Raw genomic sequence first — 18,669 nt, forward strand, 5'->3', positions numbered from 1 at the left:
AGGAGCCACGACAGGTTCTTGAGCACATGAGGACCGCGTGGGACTCTGGTTAGAAAATGACCCTCTGGCAGTTGTACTGAGAATGGGGGCAGTTGGGGGACCCAGAGGGGTCCCAGGAGACCAGACAGGAGGTGCCACAGGGACAGGGGAGATGGTGGGGCTGGAGCACAGGGGGCCGTGGGGGGCCTGGAGCCTGGGCTCCTGCCTGGCCTTTTGTCACTCTGAACGTGCTGAGGACAAATGCGCTGTGTGCCCCTGGGGGCCCACGGAGGGGGGCGCTCTTCAGTGGGACTGTCATCAGGTTCCTGTCCCCGTGCTGCAGCCCATGGCCGGCAGCGACCCCTGGTGGTGGCCAGCATGTCGCTGCAGCCCACCGCGGGTCCGTCCCTCACTGGCGCTGGGATGCTGGGGGCGGGATGTGCGGGGGGCCGGATGCGAGGGGGGGCGGATGCGGGGGCCGGGATGCTGGCATGCGGGGGGCCGGGATGCGGGGGGGGGGCGGATGCGGGGGCCGGATGCTTGGGGGCGGATGCAGGGGGCCCGGATGTGGGGGCAGGGATGCTGGGGGGCGGGATGCGGGGGAGGGGAGGATGCTGGGGGTCAGATGGGGGGGAGGGCCTCTGGTATGGGGCTAGGGTGGAGGCGGTGGTTGGTGCGGGGGCTCCCTGAGGGGAAGCGCCCTTGTGTCGGAGGTTCCCCTCGGGACTGGTGTCCTCTTCCTACTCCAGCAGCCCCCAGGAATAGGGTGGACATGCAGACTGAGGAAAGGCTTCAGGGCTCAGAGTTTCAGAGACCAGTCTCTGGCCAGCTCTCTGCCCGCCTGTGTCCAGGGTCCCCTGATGCCCTGCAGGCTGGGACCTGCCCAGTTCAGAGGGTCTCCCGGGGGCTGTCTGGCCCCCACTGCACCTATGCCAGGGCCTCACCTCCACCCTCCAGGCGTTCCCCCCGCCCTCAGTGAGCAAGGGACCATGACAAGGACAGTGCTCCGGCCAGTGTCCAAGGGTCCAGTGAGCATGTACTGCGGGCCCCTCCTCTGGAGCAGGCCCTGAGGGGCTGAGGCGCAGCCTGCTGGGGCTGGGGGTGTACACTCAGACCCCCCATTTGAGACGTTCTTACCTCGGAGCCTTTGGAAGCAGAGCTTTTGTTAGGAGCTTCGAATGTCTGTCCATGGAGGGTTCTCCAGAGAGACAGCCAGAGGAGACCCATTTGCCCTCGAACATTTCACCCCCTCCGTCTTCTCGGCTCTGTCTCAGGAGACTGTGGGGTCCTACTGGGGGGCAGGCCGGCAGGCTGGAAACGCAGGCGGGAGCTGCTGGTCCCGAGACGGACCCCTCCTCCCTCGAGGGCTGGAGGAGGCCTCCACACCGCCGAGGACAGGTCGGTGCTACCACGGCAGGCGTGAACTCGGCATGGCTACAAACACCCTGCAACATCTCGGTGAGTGTTCGACTACCAGGGGCTGCGGCCTCGCCAGGTGACACAAAGCCAACTGCCGCGTGGCTGCCTTGGTTGGCTTTCTTCCTCGAAGACTTGAGTCTGTCTGGATTCTGATCTGTGGCCGAGGCAGAGACACAGCCCCCACCCCTGACCACAGAGCCGACCAGGCAGATGGGGTGGGGCCGGAGCCCACTCGGCTGACCCCCGGGAGGGGCTGCCCTCCCGCCCAGCCACCCGCCTACCCCTCGGGCAGCTGTGAGGTGCGGGGCAGGGAAGGGCCAAAGGCACAGAGGGGACAGCAGCTGTGGTTGGTTCAGCCGGAAACTGTCCCTTTATCGAAGACCAGGAGAGCTCTACTGCTTAGACTTAAGGGAAACTTTATTTGTTCTTCCTAAAGCAACCTAGTTTAAAAACGAGTTGAGGTTAACAGAGAAGAAAAACCCAGACAGGCAGACAGACAGACACACACACAGATAGACGGGGGGACGGCACAGGTCGAGGCTGCCACATCAGATTCTCTCCATCTTGGAAATGAGGTCGTCACAGATTCTGGTCAGTTCATCGTTTTCTTTAGTCTGAAGGAGGAGAATCAAATCCCTGGATCTCTCCCAGCGCTCTCCCAGCGCTAGGACCAGGAGGGCTGATCCTCCCCCACTCCGCCTGGACCCGAGGGTCCCCCGTGCCCACCTTCTGCTCAACGACCTTCTCCAGCGAGTGGACGCGCATCTGCTCCTTCCTCAGGACTGCCTGCAGCGCCAGGGCCTCCGCTTGGGCCTTGCTGCGGACCTGGGTGATCTCCTCGTTCGCCCTGGAGCAGCAGAGGGGCGGGGCTGAGCCCACTGGGGACCAGACCCCTCCCGAGGGAGCCCCCTGCACCCTCCTGCCCGACACTCACAGCTGGAGCTTCTCCTCCGCGTGGGCCTTCAGCGCCTGGTACCTCTGGCCCTCCTTCTCGATCCTGCCTATGTAATCCTCAACACACTTCTTCAGCGACTCTTCATTCTGGAAGGAAGCGCAGACGCTGAGCCCCGAGCTCAGGGCCCAGGCTCTCTGGGTCATTCGTGGAGCGGCAGTGGGCCAGGCTACAGGGGAAGAGCTCTTCCCGTTTCCTTCCGGAGACGCCGGCACTCACACAGCCCCAGGTCTCCTCTCATCCCGCGGCTCAGGAGGCCTCCGGATGCAGGGCCTGACCCCCCACCCCCGAGGGGACCCTGCCCGGCACACAAGAGCCCTAGGTCCAGGCACCTCAGGGGAAAGCAGGCCGGGCTCCAGGTCCCCAGGAGGGAGACAGCAGCGGCAGGGAACATCTGGACACAGCAGTCTCTGCGCAGGCCACGCAGGGACAGCCTCGCGGGCACTCGCATCCGGCAGTAGGCTCACCAAGGCTCAGCTCACCCCCTCTTCCTGCAGGGCCCCCAGCCTCTCCCCGTCCCTGCTTGTCGTGCTGCCCCACTGGCAACGATGCCGACCCCGCCGTCCCCGGGGCCTCTTGCCGGCCGGGCACCCACCGTGCGGTAGCCTTCGATCACTTCCTTCTGTTTCTCAAACCGCTTGAAGAGGTCGGAGAACGACTTCTCCGTGGAGTGCAGGTCTGCAGTCAGCTGGTCTCTGTCCCTCAGAACCTTTTGGATCTCGGCTTTGGCAAGTTCCTTCTGTTTCTGAGCCTCCTCTTAAAGGAAGACCAGTACCCGGGATCAGCGGGCGGCCAGCAGGTGGCGCCACAGACGACCAGCGCCAGGAGGGCCCCCTGGGGTGCTGACCAGCCCTGCTCTCGGGACCTTCCAGGGCAGGACCTGGGGGCCCCAAGTGCCCCAAAAACAGCTGTTTCCTCAACACCAGCTCTACCCGGAAGCTGAGGGAGCGGACAATGAACCCAGGCCACACCTATCCCACGTTCAGGGCCTCCAGCCCCAGCCCAGACACACCCGGTGCCCAGTACCCACGGAGGCTGCAGCTGGACGCGCGGCCCTCGGGGCAGGGGTCAGACCGCAGGTGCGGCGCCCACTGGAGGGACCCAGTCTGTTCGCCGCCACAGCCCCGGATGCCACCTCGGGGCCCGGCCAACCTGAGGGCTGATAAGCATCCGGGCCCTGCACCCCCCGGCCTCCCTGACTGCCAGCTGCCCCAGCCCAGGAACTCACCCATCGCCTGGTACACGGTCCCCTCAAACGCGTCCATGATTTTCCTGTGGGAGGAGAGCAGATGCTGTGAGCCCCGAGAGTGCGTTGTGGGGTCCTCGGCAGCCAGCACGCAGACTCACCCCATCTCCAGGATCTTTTCCTGCAGCGCCGTGCACCTGACCCTAAGCGCCTCGTTCTCCTTCTGCGTCGCCCCAACCTGTGCAGACCACACACCTGAGTTGGCGCCAGTGTCCTGCCGTGCTGGGGTCTCCCGCCCCACTCAGCAGACATCGCAGTGCTGGGGGGTCGGCGTGCGGTGGGTGCACGGGTGGGACACCTCCCGACACAGGCGGGGCGGTAGAGCAGTGTGCGGGGGAGAGCCCCGCGGCAGAGAGAACGCCGCCCGAAGACGGCGGGCAGGGGCCAGGAGCTCCTGGGCCCAGCGTGGCCCGGCGCACAGGCCTCCCTGAGAGGGGACCAGCCGGACGCCACCCAGGGCATCACCAAGGCGGCAAGGGGACTTGGGGGCCGCTACCCCCGCTACCCAGGGCAGCTCAGAGCGGACACCCAGACCCTTGCTTGCGAACAGGTTCTGCAAGAGACACTGGGTGGAAACGCAGGACACTCAGCTGGCTGGGCGCCTGGCTCGGGGGTCGGTGAGTGGCCGCCTGCGATCCTGCCTGCACGGTGTGAGCAAAAGGCCAGCGCACAGAGCTGCCACCCCCGCTCCCCGAGGCTCTTCAGAGCAGCCTGCAGGTGCCACGCCCAGGGCTGCAGCCAGCAGGTGGGGGCCGCTCGCTGGGCACCTCCCCTCACCCCCCCTTGCCCTCACCGCAGTGTCCAGGTCCTTCTGGCTGTACTGCAGCACGTCCACAATGGGCCCCACGGGCAGCAGCGGAGCCCTGGGTCCGAGGTCACAAGGAGCTGGGCCGAGCGTCTGCAGGGTGACAGAGACCAGCTGGGCCGCAAGCTCCCCTGGCACTCCTCTCTGCCCCGTCGGCTCCCCAGATGGCACAGTGCAGCCCCCCTCGGCCCAACGGACCCCTTAAGCCTTCAGATCCACAGTACATGAAAGTCGGGCCATTAGAACAAGTGTCTCTTTACACCCCAGAGGGGACGAACCACTTACGGGAACGTCCGGGGCTCCTGTGAAGTCCAGGTCCAGCAGCTGGGCCTCCGGGGGGCTTCCCGAGGAATGCGCGTCTGTGTCCCGTGCACTGAGACCAGAAGAGAACACGCATGCTGTCTGCGTGCGTAGGGGTCGGCCCGGACTCTCCCCCAGGGCCACGGGGTCAATATTCTGGACACGTGGGCCATGCAGCCCATCAGGCTGCCCACCTCTGCTGTCGGAGGGGCTGGACGGGCACAGAAGAGCACAGACCCGCTTACAAACTTGTTTACGAGCTCGGCCAGGGCAGCTGGGGCCCGGCCACTGTCTCTGCCCCCCTCCCTGCGGCAGGGTGCTCCCATCGTCACACGGCCTCGCCGCAGCGCACCTGCTGGGCTCCGGGGCCACAGGCGCCGGCCCCCGGGGGCTGTCCTGCAGGAGCGGGTCAAACTTAAGGTACAAGGACTGCTTCCTCAGGGCCGACTCCTTAAACTGCAGGGAAGGAAGCAGGGTCACCGGTGCCCCCGACATGACAGCCTCCACGCCCCGCCCCACGTCCCGCCCGGGAGCCGCCCTGACCCGAGTGGCCTGCGGGGCAGAGCGGCAGAAGCAGCCGGGCCGCCCGCCACATCCGGTCAGACGTGGACACGTGCTCGCGGTTGAGGAATCGCGGCCCGGGGCTGTTCTAGAAAGAGCCCCTTTTGAGATTGGCACTTGAGGAAAGGCCGCCGCGAAGGCGCCGGGAACTTACCGAGGACGCCCCGAACTGCTCCAGGTAATCCACCTCGGCCCCCGTGCCTAGAACTGAAAGGGAGGCGCCAGCTGCATCTCACTGCCAGCACTCGGGCTGTGCGCTCGGAGTGGCACCCCTCCCCGTCCACCCTTGACTGACGGCCCTTTGCTATAGAGCGGGGTTGCTGTCCGCAGGCTCAGGACGCTTGGGGCTGTATGGTTCCACGGGGCCGTGCCGTGTCCCGCAGGGTGTTGACAGCACTCCTGGGGGCGTGACAACCAGAAGTGTCCCCTGGGGTCCAAATCGCCCGGGGTTGAGAACCACTGTGTAAAACCACGCTGAAGAGTCCTTTAATTTCTGATAATATGACCTTTGCTTAAAAAACCTAAGGGTAACTCACACCATAGACAAAAATTAACTCAAAATGGATCAAAGACCTAAATATATGAGCTAAAACCATAAAATTCTTAGAAGGAAACGCGAGGGCAAATCTCCGTGACACTGGATTTGGCAATGATTTCTTAGAATTGACACCAAAACCACAAGCAGCAACAGAAGAGATGGGGCTGGAAAGTTAACGTTCGTGCTTCCAAGGACACCATCGAGAAAGTGAAGAGAGGGACTTCCCTGGTGGTCCAGTGGTCAAGAATCTGCCTGCAGGGGACGTGGGTTTGATCCCTGGTTGGGGAACTAGGATCCCACATGCCGCGGAGCAACTAAGCCCGCGCGCCACAACTACAGAGCCCGGGTGCCCTCATGAAGATCCCGAGTACCGCAACTAAGACCCGATGAGCCAAATGAAGAAAGAAAGAGAGAATTTTTGTGAATCATGTACCCTAAGGAGAATTCTTACCCAGATTGTACAAGAAATCTTTACAACTCAATAAAAAAAACAACTCAATTAACAAACAGGCAAAGGACCCGAGCAGATGCTTCTCCAAAGAAGAGACACGAAAGGTCAACGTCAGTCAGCAGGGAAACAGACCCAAACACGCCGAGACTGCACCGGGACGGTGGGGTGCAGACCCAGACCCTCAAACCATGCCGGGGCAGAGTAGAGGGTGCGGACCCCGCGGGGAACAAACAGTTACACAGTGTTACCACGTCCCCTTCAGGGTACGTCTGCCCCAAAAAGATGGGAAACGTACGCTCACACAAAACGTGTACGTGAGTGTTCCCAGCAGCCTCATTCATACGAGCCAAAGAGTGGAAATCAACTGGTAAAAGAAGAAACAAGATGCGGTCTATCCACACGGGGGATATTACTCAGCCATAAAAGGAAGTCCTCACGCAATGCGACACGAGGGACTTGGAAACATCACAGGACACAAACCCCGAGTCACGTGTCTAGGGTCCCTGGCCGGGGAGCAGGCTGCCCCAGTGGAGCTGACCCACGGTTCCTGGTCCCGCCCGCACAGCGAGGACCCCACGATGGCCCTGCCACACAGAAACCCTACACTCGCCTCCTGCCTTCTCTAGGCCTGGGGGTTTTAAGTAACCAAAACTGAGATCCTGGCGTGCTGCCTCCTGTCCTGTAAAGCACCTCAGTTGGAAGTCCTCACTGAAGGCAGCTCAGACCCGCGACTCTTCCACCCCCTCATCCAGGGTGCGTGGACGGGCAGGGCTTCTCCTTTTATCTCTACGGGGTCTCGTTTTAAACAGCACTTCGATTCAGCGAGTTCCCGTTGCCTCCTGTGTCTGTATCTGTACCGCCTGGGTCAGTCAGGCCTGCTGCCTGTTTTTCTAAGTTGGCTTAAAAAAAATATATTTTTAAAATCACAGATCTTAGTCCTGTTCTCCTGAAAACGCCCATAGTTGATAAACCAGAAATTTCCATGTGAATCACTCAAGTCAGGGGACGGGGCTGCCCGCATAATGACCGCCTGCGGGCGCCACGGAACACGGTTCTAGCACCCTGGCCTCGAGGACGGGTGAATGACGTACCCTCGGCGGGGTCCCAGAAGTGCTCCCCACTCAGGTCCAGGCCGGGCTCAGGCCCCCGGGGGGTTGCGGGTGTGGGGTCAGTGGGTACGGTTGGTGGCTTGCTGCCTGGGCTGCTGGTTGGAGCCGATGCCCCCGAAGCGTCTGTGGTCCCCTCCTGGAAGGGAGGTTGGGGTCACCGCAGGGGCTCATCAAGATGAGTGGGCGTGGGGGGAGCAGGGGAAGCAGCGTGTCCCACCCCCCAGCCCCGGGCACCACCGGCCTGCCTCTGCCCCGTGATGACCCACACACGTGGCAACAGCATGAGGACGCCCGCCCACATCCGTACCTCGCCCGCCGCTTCTGCGGTCCCTGCCGAGGTCTGCACCCCCGGTGTGTCATCCGCCGAGGCCAAGAGCACCTGCCTAAAGAGACGGGGTCAGCAGGGCCCGTGCCCCACACCTCCCCCCATCCCGCACCGAGCTGCCACCAGCGCCCCACCCCCACCCCCCAGCCCAGGAGCCAGGCTTGAGGCCCAGCCGGGTGGCCACGCAAAGCCATCCCCCGACCTCACCTGCAAGAGCATCGCTCCTCAGAAGCAGACAAGGCACTCTGAGGTCATTTCAACTCAAGAAAAAGCAAACCACAAGGATCCATTTACCCTTTTTACCAAGAAACTGCAACAGCAGCCGGTGCTGGACGGCTGGGCACACCCTCGGCCACTGAGCAGCGTCCCCGGGGAGCACGCCGGGAGACGGCTCCCCCGAGCTGTGCTGCGGGAATCCTGGGGCTCTCGGCTAGGTATCTTGCTAGGCCTTCCGGATGCATCACAGGGAACGCATCTCAGATAGCGTGGGCACCCCCTCCCCGCTATTCCCCAAGAGCTGTGGCAGCTGCCCTGGGGCCCCTGCTCAGGGCTGCAGGTGGCACCTCTGGTCTCGCGCCCACCACTGCCACCCCGTGCTCACCGGCTTGGAGACGAGGCCTCTGTGGCCGGCCCGCTCTTGGGGTGGTCTGGGGGCTGGGCCTCTCCGTCACCTCCGGCGGGGTTACAGTCTGGGTCGTCCAGCTTGTCCCGGTCCAGGCTGTTGGACCCGCGGGGAGGGGGATCGGGACCCTCGCCCGCCTCCACGAGGGCCTTTTCCTCCTTTTCCTGCCTCGCCTCTGGTCTCCTCGAGGGAGGTCTGAGAGCCGGGGTCTTCCCTCGTTTCCTCAGTGGGGGCGGCCTTTTGATGGTGACATCAGAAAAGTCAAATTCCAGCCTTATGGGCTCACTCCTCAAAGAGTCGGCCATTTGGCCTTCGGCCTCCTCCTTCTGAGGACTGGGGAACGTGGTGCCTCCAGCCTCCACGGGGCCAGCTGGGGCCTCGCTAGGCAGGTCCACGAGGGGCTCTGCTCCGTGGGCTCCGCCGGGGTGGGTACCAGGAGCTGAAGCGGCCCCGGCAGAGGGCGCAGCGACCCCGCTCGAGTTTTCTCCCGTGGCTCTCAGCGGGTCCTCTGTTCTGTCCTGGGATGCCATCCCGGGAGGGTCTTCTAGAATTGTGGAAGTAGAGGTAGCACTTTCCTCTAAGGAATGAGGATGGACGTGTTCTTCCTGGGTGGGCTCAGGGCTGCCTGACGTTTGTCCCGGAGATGCCTCTGGGTTTTCAACACTTTCGGGCATCTGGGAAGAGCTTGCAGGATCCAGGCAGGCCTGGGGAGCCAAGGAGGGCCCGCTGCGATGCCTGTCGTCAGAGGCTGGTCTCATGTCCTCTGAAGGGGGGTTGGCGTCGGCCACTGCTGGTTTCTGGAGAATTCCATTGGTCGTTCTAGTGTCTGTTTCCTTGGTGAACTGTTGGCTTTTTAGAAAGACGTAGTTAACACTAAAGAACCAGTTAGGTTTTTAGTTAGATTTTAGTCCACGTGAAAACATTAGCTAAATACAGGGGAAAAAAAAAGAGCATTTGGCCAACCCTCTCCTCAAGATTAACCTTCACAAGTACGTTCCCACAAGTCAACGCTGGCGGGCCACCTAGAGACACAGGTGACAGAGAGGAGGAACCTGACTGACAACAGCCAAGGTTGAGGTCCTCCATGCCGGCCTATTTTCCCCTTTTGGTTGGGGACCACCAGCTACACGGCCAGGGACAGTCAGGGCACACCAGGGTCAGGCTTCCCGCTGGAGAAGGAAAGGCCAGGTCAAGGACGCTGGCTTCACAAGGAGCAGGGCCCAGCGCCCGGGTCCTCCTGGCCCCTCCACGCCCCTGCTCTGTGGCTGGAGCAGCTCAGACCCAGGGGCCAGGAGGCAGCATCTGAACGGCTGGGTTTCCCTTCCCTCCTGGGGATTGTTACAAAAGAACAGTATTTGAGTCACTCTAATCTCACTCAGCTGAATCTCAAAATGAAAACTAAAAAATTGAAGTTGAAAAGTAGCAAGGAAACCTGGGGAGAGGGGGAGATTCCGGTTTGAGGAGTTTCCAGCCATGGGGAGATACTCGGCCCAAGGACATTTCACTGGAGCGAGGTGAAAGGTATGTTAGTGACCTTTTGCTTTTATACCTTTCTCTGCACATCTGAAATCCATTTAAAAGAAAAAGCAAGTTTTGAACAGTTTAAGTCAGCGAAAGTCAGAACGAAATGTGCCAGCGAGGCCCCTTCCTGCTCTGGGTGTAGAGGGTCCCTGGGGGCGCCAGCCAGGTTAACTCAGCCTCATCTGGGGGTGAAGGGCCGCCGCCAGGGTCCTCGTCTCCAGACAGAGGCAGGAAAAGCCTTGGCATTCCCACTGTCGACCACCTCACGCAAGCCAACCACCTAATGCCAGGCGAGGCTGCAAAGAAGCTTCTGCTGGTTAAAGTCAAGTGTTTCAAATCTGACTCGTCAGGCCACACGTGTTCTGGTCAGATTACACAACACACGGGTTCCTCTGCCTTTAGCAGTAAAAGCTATCTGTAAGCTTTCTCCAGGGCTTGCCGCTGAGGACAGGAGACGGACCTGCAAGCAGGAGACCCCAGTGGAATGCTAAAAAAGAAGCAAAACCACAGAGCGTCCCTCCTTGGAGATTCGGCCAGGACATTTCATGAAGTTAGAGAAACAAAACCAAGGCCAATTTGTTGGCAAGAGCACAACAGAGGGGTAGAATGTGAAGTTTAAACTTCCTGTTTTATTATTCACTTTTCCAACAACGAACGACTTCGGCGGTGCTCTGGGCCGCGCACTACACAGACCCAGAGCGGAGACCAGGAGGAGCCCAACCGGATGTGGCGGGTGAAACAGACTTCTCCTGCCAAGTCCATCGGAGAGGTTACAAATTGCAGTACATCAAACAGCGCCAATACTTACTTCTCTTTCTGGGTCCAGACTTGATGACAGTTTTCTAATCCAATGGTGTCGCCCAGAGCAAAACAAGCTTCAAGCTTGCTGCCCGTGCTGGGACTTAAAATCCTGTGTGTCTGTGGATCCCGCAGAGGTGTCTGAAAAGTAACCTGTCGGGGAGGGAGGAAGGCACCTGTTCAATAATTCAAGTCTTCAAGCACCATGCTGGCAGCACCATGCCCTGCCCTGCCAGCTCAGTAAGTCACCAGGAAAGCAGGTGACCTCATGTGTGACGCACGGTGGATAGTACGCAGAGGCAAGACGTGCTTACCTTCATAGCTTTGGCTGTGCTCTTAGGTGGTACGTTTTCTTTCTGTGACAGACGGAGAACAGATGATCTTCCGGTAAGTTCCAGTGGTGAAAACAGGAAGTCGCAGTTTTCTGTACTTTTGTCACCAGTGACATTTTCGTCACTGAAGACGTGCAGACTCATTCTGAAAAGCAGAGAGTTTTGTGTCAGGAGTAGGGCAGTGACCCGCGTTGTCTGGACGCACATATGTGAATGTGACAGCTGACCCCACAGTGCTGCAAGGAGGACGTCCGCCTTCCTGCACAGGTGGGTCACACCTCAGGCAGTGCGTCCTCTGCCAGGCAGTCCCCATCCTGCGCTGGGGGAGCTGCCACCTCCCAGGAGCAAGAGCTAGAGGGGCTTTCAGCCCACAGGGCAAGAAGGAAGACCCAAGTGCTCGAAATAACTCGAACTTTGTGGGTAAAAGTTGGGAGACAGATAGGGGCTGATCTGTGGCAAAACTGCAAGGGGCAGAGGAAGCCTGGGCCTCCCCACAGGCCTCAGCATCAGAGGTGGAGCAGCTGCCAAGTTAGCGGACAACAAAAGCAGGAGGGGGGACCTCCCTGGTGGTCCAGTGGGTAAGACTCTGCGCTCCCAATGCAGGGGGCCCGGGTTCGATACCTGGTCAGGGAACTAGAGCCCGCATGCGAGCTGCAACTAAGAGTTTGCATGCTGCAACTAAGGAGCCCACATGCCGCAACCAAGACCCGACACAGCCAAGGTAAATAAATGAAAAAATAATGCAGTAAGATGCTATTTCAAAAAAATAGAAAAAGAGAGACGAGGAGGAGGAAGAAAAAAGAATTTAAAAAAAAAGTAAAGCAGAAGGGCACAGCAGCTTGCTCTCCACCCACGGGGCTGGGAAACAGGGACTGGACTAGGGCGTCAGGAGGGCCGAGGCTCAGAGGAGGAGCTAGAGGAAGTAACAAGAAGCAGGTGCAGAGTCACTTGGGGGGAGTCGAGGAGCTTCTGCACCAGGGGCCTCCAGTGGGGCCCAGGAGGTTCTAGAACAATCCCATTTCTCCTTCCGAAGCCCTCATAATGGTCAACACCGTGGCGTTCCCAACCTCGGAGACACCAGAGCACTGGGCATTGACCTGCCCGGGGGCACTACAGGTCCTTGCTGGCAGTGGGGGCCCTGGGGACTGTGCCTGGAAGAGACCAGGTGGCTGGGGCAGGGAGAGAAAGGGTGGCCTGAAAAGAGGTGAGCTCGGCGTGGGAGGTCAGGGTGACAAGCCGCCTGGAAGGGCGCTGCGCGTGAACAGGGAGGGCTCACAGGGAAGGGGGCGGCCAGAGCTCTGGCACCGCGCCAGGGTGGAGTGGTCTGCCCTGGCTCGAGAGCAGCCCGCACCTGCCGTGTGGAAGCGGGAAAGGTAAGCCTAAGCCAAGGGTCACTGTTAGGTTTGGCCTGAGCAACGGGGTAAAACGGGGAAGGGGCTGGATGGCTGGAGGACACAGAAGGGAGACATCATGTCGGAAGACCCCCGTCGCCTGGGGAAGGTGGGAGAGCAATGACAGCAGCCTTTAGGGGTTTGGCTTCTATAATGCTGGGGCCACGGAGGGGGCTCCTGAGCAGAGGGAGCAGGGCCAGGCGGGGAGGAGGGCTGGTGGCCGGGGGCGAGCGGGTTCTCCGGAATCAGCGGGGCGGGGAGCGTGGAGCCCAGGTTTCCAAAGCAGGTGCGTCAGGAGTCAGGTGCTGCAGGAGTCGGTGAAGGCTCTCAGGTGGGGCTGCGCCCAGAGGAGGGGCCGGAACTAGGAGGCCTGCCTTTGGCGCAGAGCTGCGAGCCCGCGGTATTCAGAGGCGGAGACGTGTCTCTGCAGGTCACAGCCACGGGCGGTTTGCGGCTGGACGAGGTCACCGGGATAGGGAGAGGAGGGGCCGGCGCAGCGGGCCGGAGGGGCCTCCTGGAGGGCGACAGAGGAGCCACCAGGCGTCTCTAGAGGCAGGGGCGGGAGCCCATCGGCTCCGCTTCCGTTTGCGCCCGGGCGGGCGGGACGAAGTCAGTCGAGAGAGGACCCTGAGGAGGGGCCCAGACGGCGGGCAGGGCGGAGCCGCGGGACGAGCCGGAGGGGGCGTAGGCCCACATCCAGGGTGGCCGCCAGCACGGCAGGCAGAGACCCGAGGCCAGGCCAGAGGCGGGACCGGAGCCCCGAGCCCGGACCCCACCACCGCCTTACCTGTCGGCCGCCGCACGGAACCAAGGGAGCGGGAGGCGAGGAGTCCGGGAGCCCCTCTGCCCGCCGCCGATTCAAATACCGACGGTTGGCGCGCGCGGCCAATCAGCGCGTGGCTGGGGAGAGACGAACGGGCACCGCCAGCCAATGGGAGGTCGAGTCACAGGTCACGCCCACGAGGTTCCGCTTCCGGGGTGACGGCACGCTGGGCGCGGCGGTCGCTGGAATTCTCGGTAACCGCAGCTTGCCAGGCGGGCGTAGAGGAAAGGCCGTACGCGGGCGGGCAGTGACTGCGGTGCCCGCCGTCGCCCGGGAATCTTGGGCTCTGCTGCGGACGCGCCTGGGCTGCGCGGGAAGGTCAGGGCCTGAGAGCCGCTCGCCCGAGTCTCAGTTTCCCCAGCTGTGCAGTGGGGCCAAGTGCAGCACCACCACCAAGGCGGGTCCTGAGGAGCATCCAAACCCTCTCGAGGACTGTCGCGGCAGTTCACAACCGGGAACTTCATTTCCCAGAGTGCCCCGCAGGACGCCGTCTCCCAGAGCGCCCCGCGAGTGGCCTGAGGGTGGGGACTCCATTTCCCAGAGTGCCCCGCGTCTTCCGGACCCGGACGCCGCGGCCTGTTCTCGCTGGGGCAGTGGGTCTCGCCGGGGCGGCGTCCAGGAGGCGACGGCGGCGCAATGGACAGCCCCGAGGTCACTTTCACGCTGGCCTACGTGGTGTTCGCCGTGTGCTTCGTGTTCACCCCCACCGAGTTCCACTCGGCCGGGCTCACGGTGCAGAACCTGTTGTCGGGCTGGCTGGGCAGCGAGGACGCCGCCTTCGTGCCCTACCACCTGCGCCGCACGGCCGCCACGGTGCTGTGCCACTCGCTGTTGCCGCTAGGTGAGCTCGGCGGGCGTGGGCGGCGCTCGAGACCGAGCTCCGGGACCCCGGAGTGGGGAGGGACGGCGGAGGGCGCCCGTGCGGGAGAGCCGGGGCTGCGGGCCAAGCGCCCGTGTGCTCCCAGGAGTGGGGAGAACAGTGCTGGCGGCAGCTGCCTCTTGCAGGTACCTGGCGGAAAGGCGGGCTCAACCCTGGGGGAAGGGATGCTTTGCTCACTGGGGCGGGTGGTGAGCTGTCACGTGGGGGGGAGGGCTAGCTCCCAGGAGAGGGGCGTGAGTTAACTGATGCAAATAGGGGTGACCCTTCCCAGTCCAACTTGGACGGTGGGTGCGGGAAAGGCAGGTAGAGGGTGACGCCAGTTGGGAGTGTCACAGGTGCAGAGGCCAGGGAAGGCGTGTGTGTATGTGGATGCTCAGACGTTGTCAGGGGCTGTGCTGGGTGGTGATCCAGGTGCTAGCTGGCTTCTGGGAGGCTGGCTGGTTGGATGGGTTACTAGGTGGGGTTCTCTTGAGGACTTGGGGTCAGAATTAGGTCTGGGAGGGCGGTGGCGGTGGCCAGCAGCATGTGCAGCTCGGTGGACACAGGGAAGGGTTTCCAGCTGGCAGCAGGGCATGGAAAGTGGCCAGGAGCGGGCTGGGCTGAGGCTGGCCTGTGCGTGGGGGCTGCCTGCTTTGTGTGGAAGGCGGCAGAGGAGAGACCACACCAACATAGAGGCAGGGCCGATGTGGTGAGCTGGGAGCTCTGCTGAGCCCCCAGGGAGGCAGGGATGCCCGTCAGCCGGCTTCCCATAGGAGGAGTTTGGGTTCTCCTGAGGGTCGTGTGTTGGGTTTCCTCCCTGGGAACTAAGGATCTCTGCAGCTTTATGGAGCCTCTAACTGCATCTTCCCACCAGGCTGTGGGGGGCTGGGCCACCACCATCCTGTGATGGACAGGGAAACTGGAAGGTGAGCCAAATGACTTAGGGGGGCTGCTCGAGGAGGAAATGGGGTGGAGCCTGGCCTTGTGGTCAGACAAGGAGTCTGCTTTTTTTAAAATTTGTTTTGAAATACCTTTGAATGTTTAGAGATGTGTTATTTATTTCTACACGATGAGTTACCTAAAGCATATCAACTCGATCAACAACATTTATTATTATTTTCACAATCTCGAATCTGTGCTGCAGGTCACTGTCTAATTCGTTAATTTCGACATGCAAATTGGCCCCCATCTGGCCAGCAGGAGCCCTGGAGCTGGCTCCTGTGTCCTTGTGACATGCTCCTGTCATTCTTTGCTTACTGTTCGGTGCAGGACATCCCAGTTCTGGGATGGGCCATGCTCTGATCCGCCTCCTCAGAGTAGGTGGGGTCCAGAGGCCAAGATCCGGCCCCAGGAGGGCCAGTGGGCAGCTCTGCATTGGGTGACGCCAGATCCTTGTATTTACTTTTGCTTTTCTAGGTTTTTCTCCTTTTATTTCTGGTAGTTATATGTCGTTTGTACATAAAGTAGTAAGATAAAAATGTTTCCTGCCAACAGGGCAAGGACTGAGGTGAGTCAGCTGTAGAGGCGGGCGAGGCCCACCTGCCTTGGGGCACCGTGGTCTTGCTCTGGGGGCCGACTAGGGCAGACGGCCGTGCCCAGGCCTGGGGGCTAAAGGAAGTGTGCCCCCCCCGCCGCCCCCGGAGGGTCAGGAACAGCACTGTGGACCTTGGTGGGTACCGCCTGAGGAGGATGAGCGTGGCAGTCCCAACCTCTGCTGAGGTTTGCCCTGTTCCTTTTAGGCTACTACGTGGGCATGTGCTTCGCCGCCTCAGAAAAGCGGCTGTACTCCCCCAGCCAGGCCCCGGAGACCTGGCGGGTCTTCCTCCTGCTGGCATTGACACTGCCCACCATCGCCTGCACCCTGATCTACTACTGGTCCCGGGACCGGTGGGCCCACCACCCACTGGCCCGCACCCTGGCCCACTATGCCCTCCCGCAGTCAGGCTGGCGGGCCGTCGCTTCCTCCGTGGACACCGAGTTCCGGCGGATCGACAAGTTTGCCACGGGGGCGCCGGGTGCCCGTGTGATTGTGACAGACACGTGGGTGATGAAGGTGACCACGTACCGTGTGCGTGTGGCCCAGCAGCAGGACGTGCACCTGACCGTGACGGAGTCCCAGCAGCACGACCTCTCCCCAGACTCGAACCTGCCCGTGCAGCTGCTTACCATCCGCGTGGCCAGTGCCAACCCTGCCGTGCCGGCCTTCGACATCCGGTAGGCGGGCCTGCGGCTGGGTGGGGGTGTGGCCAGCCAGCGCCCAAGTTCTGGTCTTTGAGTTGCTCGAGGAGGTGATGATGGTGGGAGCTGGTCCTATCAGCCGCCCCTCCAGCGTGCCCCTCCTTCAGCACCCCCATCCCCCCGGCCCCCCCCCCAGGTACTCTCCGCTTCCCCTTTCTGCACACCCTGCTCTGAGCCGTCTTCCACAGCACGTCGGGGGGAGCACGCGGGGGATGTTTGAGGGCCGCCGTGTCGCACAGAGGCTTGGTAGCTCCCTCGGCTCTGAGGCCTGGGCCCGAGCCCAGGGGTTCCCGTCTAGTTCAGGCTGTGGCGGGCCTGCGCTGCCCCTCCTGGGACATGCCCTGGGCCTGAACCTGCCGAGGGCTAGGCTCTCTGTTTCTCAACTACAGTCCTCCCGCCCTCCTGCCCTCCCACGTCGTGGGGGGCCAGCGGGCAGCTTTGGGTCTGTGGGCTCCGGCCCCAGGGCCCTCTCTGCTGGCTGCTGGGCTGTGCCTGAGCTGCCACGTCTGTGTGGTCGTGGGCGCCCTGGGCACTGGGGCGCAGCCTTGGCCTCTCTGCCCGCCCCGGGGTCCTTGCCAGCCCGCTGGGAACCACGGCCCTGCACCGTAGACGCACCCGGTGGTCCCCACCCAGCAGCAAACACCTCGTGCAGGCTGAATTCCACGGAGTATGGTGAGCTGTGTGAGAAGCTCCGGGCGCCCATCCGCAGCGCGGCCAACGTGGTCATCCACCAGAGCTTGGGCGACCTGTTCCTGGAGACCTTCGCCTCCCTGGTAGAGGTCAACCCGGCCTACTCGGTCCCCAGCAGCCAGGTGGGGGGCTGGGCAGGGGTGGCGGGTTCCCCAGCTGGGCCCCCATGGACCACGTCTCCTGCGGTGGGGGCCCCCCAGGGCGGCCTGGCAGGGCTCCCTCTGACCGCCTGGGCCGCCTGCAGGACCTGGAGGCGTGCATCGGCTGCATGCAGACCCGGGCCAGCGTGAGGCTGGTGAAGACCTGCCAGGAGGCGGACGAGGGCGAGTGTCAGCAGTGCTGTTGCCGCCCCATGTGGTGTCTCACCTGCATGGGCAAGTGGTTCGCCAGCCGCCAGGACCCACAGCGCCCCGACACCTGGCTGGCCAGCCGTGTGCCCTGCCCCACCTGCCGCGCGCGCTTCTGCATCCTGGACGTGTGTGCCGTGCGCTGAGCCCGCCAGAGGGACCCCGCCACTGCCTTGGGGAGTAGTTGGGCCTCTGGGCCCTGGTTTGGGCTGTCATGGGTGGCTCATCCCGGTGTGGCGACTCACCGGTGCAGAAGGGCTGAGGCTGCAGTAGGGCTGGGGTTTTGGTTTTAAAAAGAAGTTTTCTGTTGAGTTCTGTCTGCGGCAGCGGGATGGGTCCTCAGTGCCTCTGTCTCCCCGACTCTTCGTGCTTCCGATTAGGGGGTAGATGCTGGGCACGCAGAACGTGGTGTTGGGTCCATCTCCAGAGCATTCTGGGGCCCCCTGAGCTGTGTTCTGGGAGACCCCGTCGTCTGCCGCAGATGGCCCTAACTTAAGCCACTTGCCTTAAACGTATGGGGCACATAAACCTTAACTGCTCGTCAGTTACACGACAGACTCGGATTTGTCCGAGACTGCAGTCTATCCTGCTCCTGTCCCCAAGCCGGCTGCTGGCCCTGTGGCATTGGCACCCTCCACTCTCCCCACCGAGGCTGCTCTGAGGACCTGGCGCAGAGCTAATTGGTGGAGGGTGAGAGCGCTGCCCAGGGTCTCCTGGTGATTGTGGGCAGCCAAGAGCCCACTCCTCGGGGGGGAGGGGTGTGTGTAGCCCCTGCCTGCTCCCTGCCCAGGGATACCCTGGGCTTCCCATCAGGGGCTGGCTGCTTTCAGCTGCCGTTCTCTTAGCCGCGTGCTTGTGGGGGCCGCCCACCCCTTGGAGGGGCCTGTAACCACGTGCCTTCTGCCGCTCCTGCGAGTCCAGGGAAAGGGCCAAGTTTCAGACTCCTGCTAGCGAGGGCACTGAGTTGAAGACCATGCTCCACAGCAGCGTCCTACATCCGGATGACAGGCTTGTTAGGACTCAGCACGGGGCTGGCCATAGCCCCGCAGGGTCCACCCACTTAGGAAGGGAAGTGCCCAGCAGTCAGGACAATGGCAGCTGTCTTCCCAATTCCTGCTGGTGCAGGAGGGGAGCAGGGAGGCAAGTGCCAGGTCCCTGGGTACAGCTCTGACAAATGGGACTGTTGGAGGGGCCCTAAGCCCCCTAAACCTGGTCATTCTAAGCAGGGGAGATGGACTCAGCTGGCCCATCTCACCCAAGGCTGCACCAAAGCCAGGGATTTGGAAGTGAGAAGCCCAGCTTTGTGGTCCTCGGGGGTGCCCACAGATGAAGGCCACCAGAGGGGCAGGCGGGAGCCATGCCC

The 18,669-nt window shown here is 62.2% G+C and overlaps 2 protein-coding genes across 2 annotated transcripts; one reads left to right on the plus strand and one right to left on the minus strand.

The window, feature by feature from the left end:
• Positions 1–1,946: 1,946 nt before the first annotated feature.
• TACC3 (transforming acidic coiled-coil containing protein 3) lies at positions 1,947–11,102 on the minus strand. Its single transcript, XM_065877989.1, has 14 exons — positions 10,941–11,102; positions 10,637–10,779; positions 7,668–7,743; positions 7,343–7,496; positions 5,417–5,469; positions 5,054–5,157; positions 4,687–4,774; positions 4,390–4,494; positions 3,698–3,774; positions 3,579–3,622; positions 2,946–3,106; positions 2,333–2,439; positions 2,125–2,245; positions 1,947–2,012 (listed from the first exon to the last, which is right to left on the minus strand). The coding sequence occupies exons 1-14, from the start codon at positions 11,100–11,102 to the stop codon at positions 1,947–1,949; spliced, it is 1,461 nt and encodes a 486-aa protein (XP_065734061.1).
• A 2,706-nt stretch (positions 11,103–13,808) lies between these two features.
• On the plus strand, positions 13,809–17,452 carry TMEM129 (transmembrane protein 129, E3 ubiquitin ligase). The gene is made up of 4 exons (XM_065878285.1): positions 13,809–14,013; positions 15,771–16,245; positions 16,922–17,081; positions 17,204–17,452. Exons 1-4 carry the CDS (start codon positions 13,809–13,811, stop codon positions 17,450–17,452), a joined length of 1,089 nt encoding a protein of 362 aa, XP_065734357.1.
• Positions 17,453–18,669: the final 1,217 nt, after the last annotated feature.

This window comes from Phocoena phocoena, chromosome 5 (genome assembly GCF_963924675.1).
Source record: "Phocoena phocoena chromosome 5, mPhoPho1.1, whole genome shotgun sequence".
Lineage (NCBI taxonomy): Eukaryota > Metazoa > Chordata > Mammalia > Artiodactyla > Phocoenidae > Phocoena > Phocoena phocoena.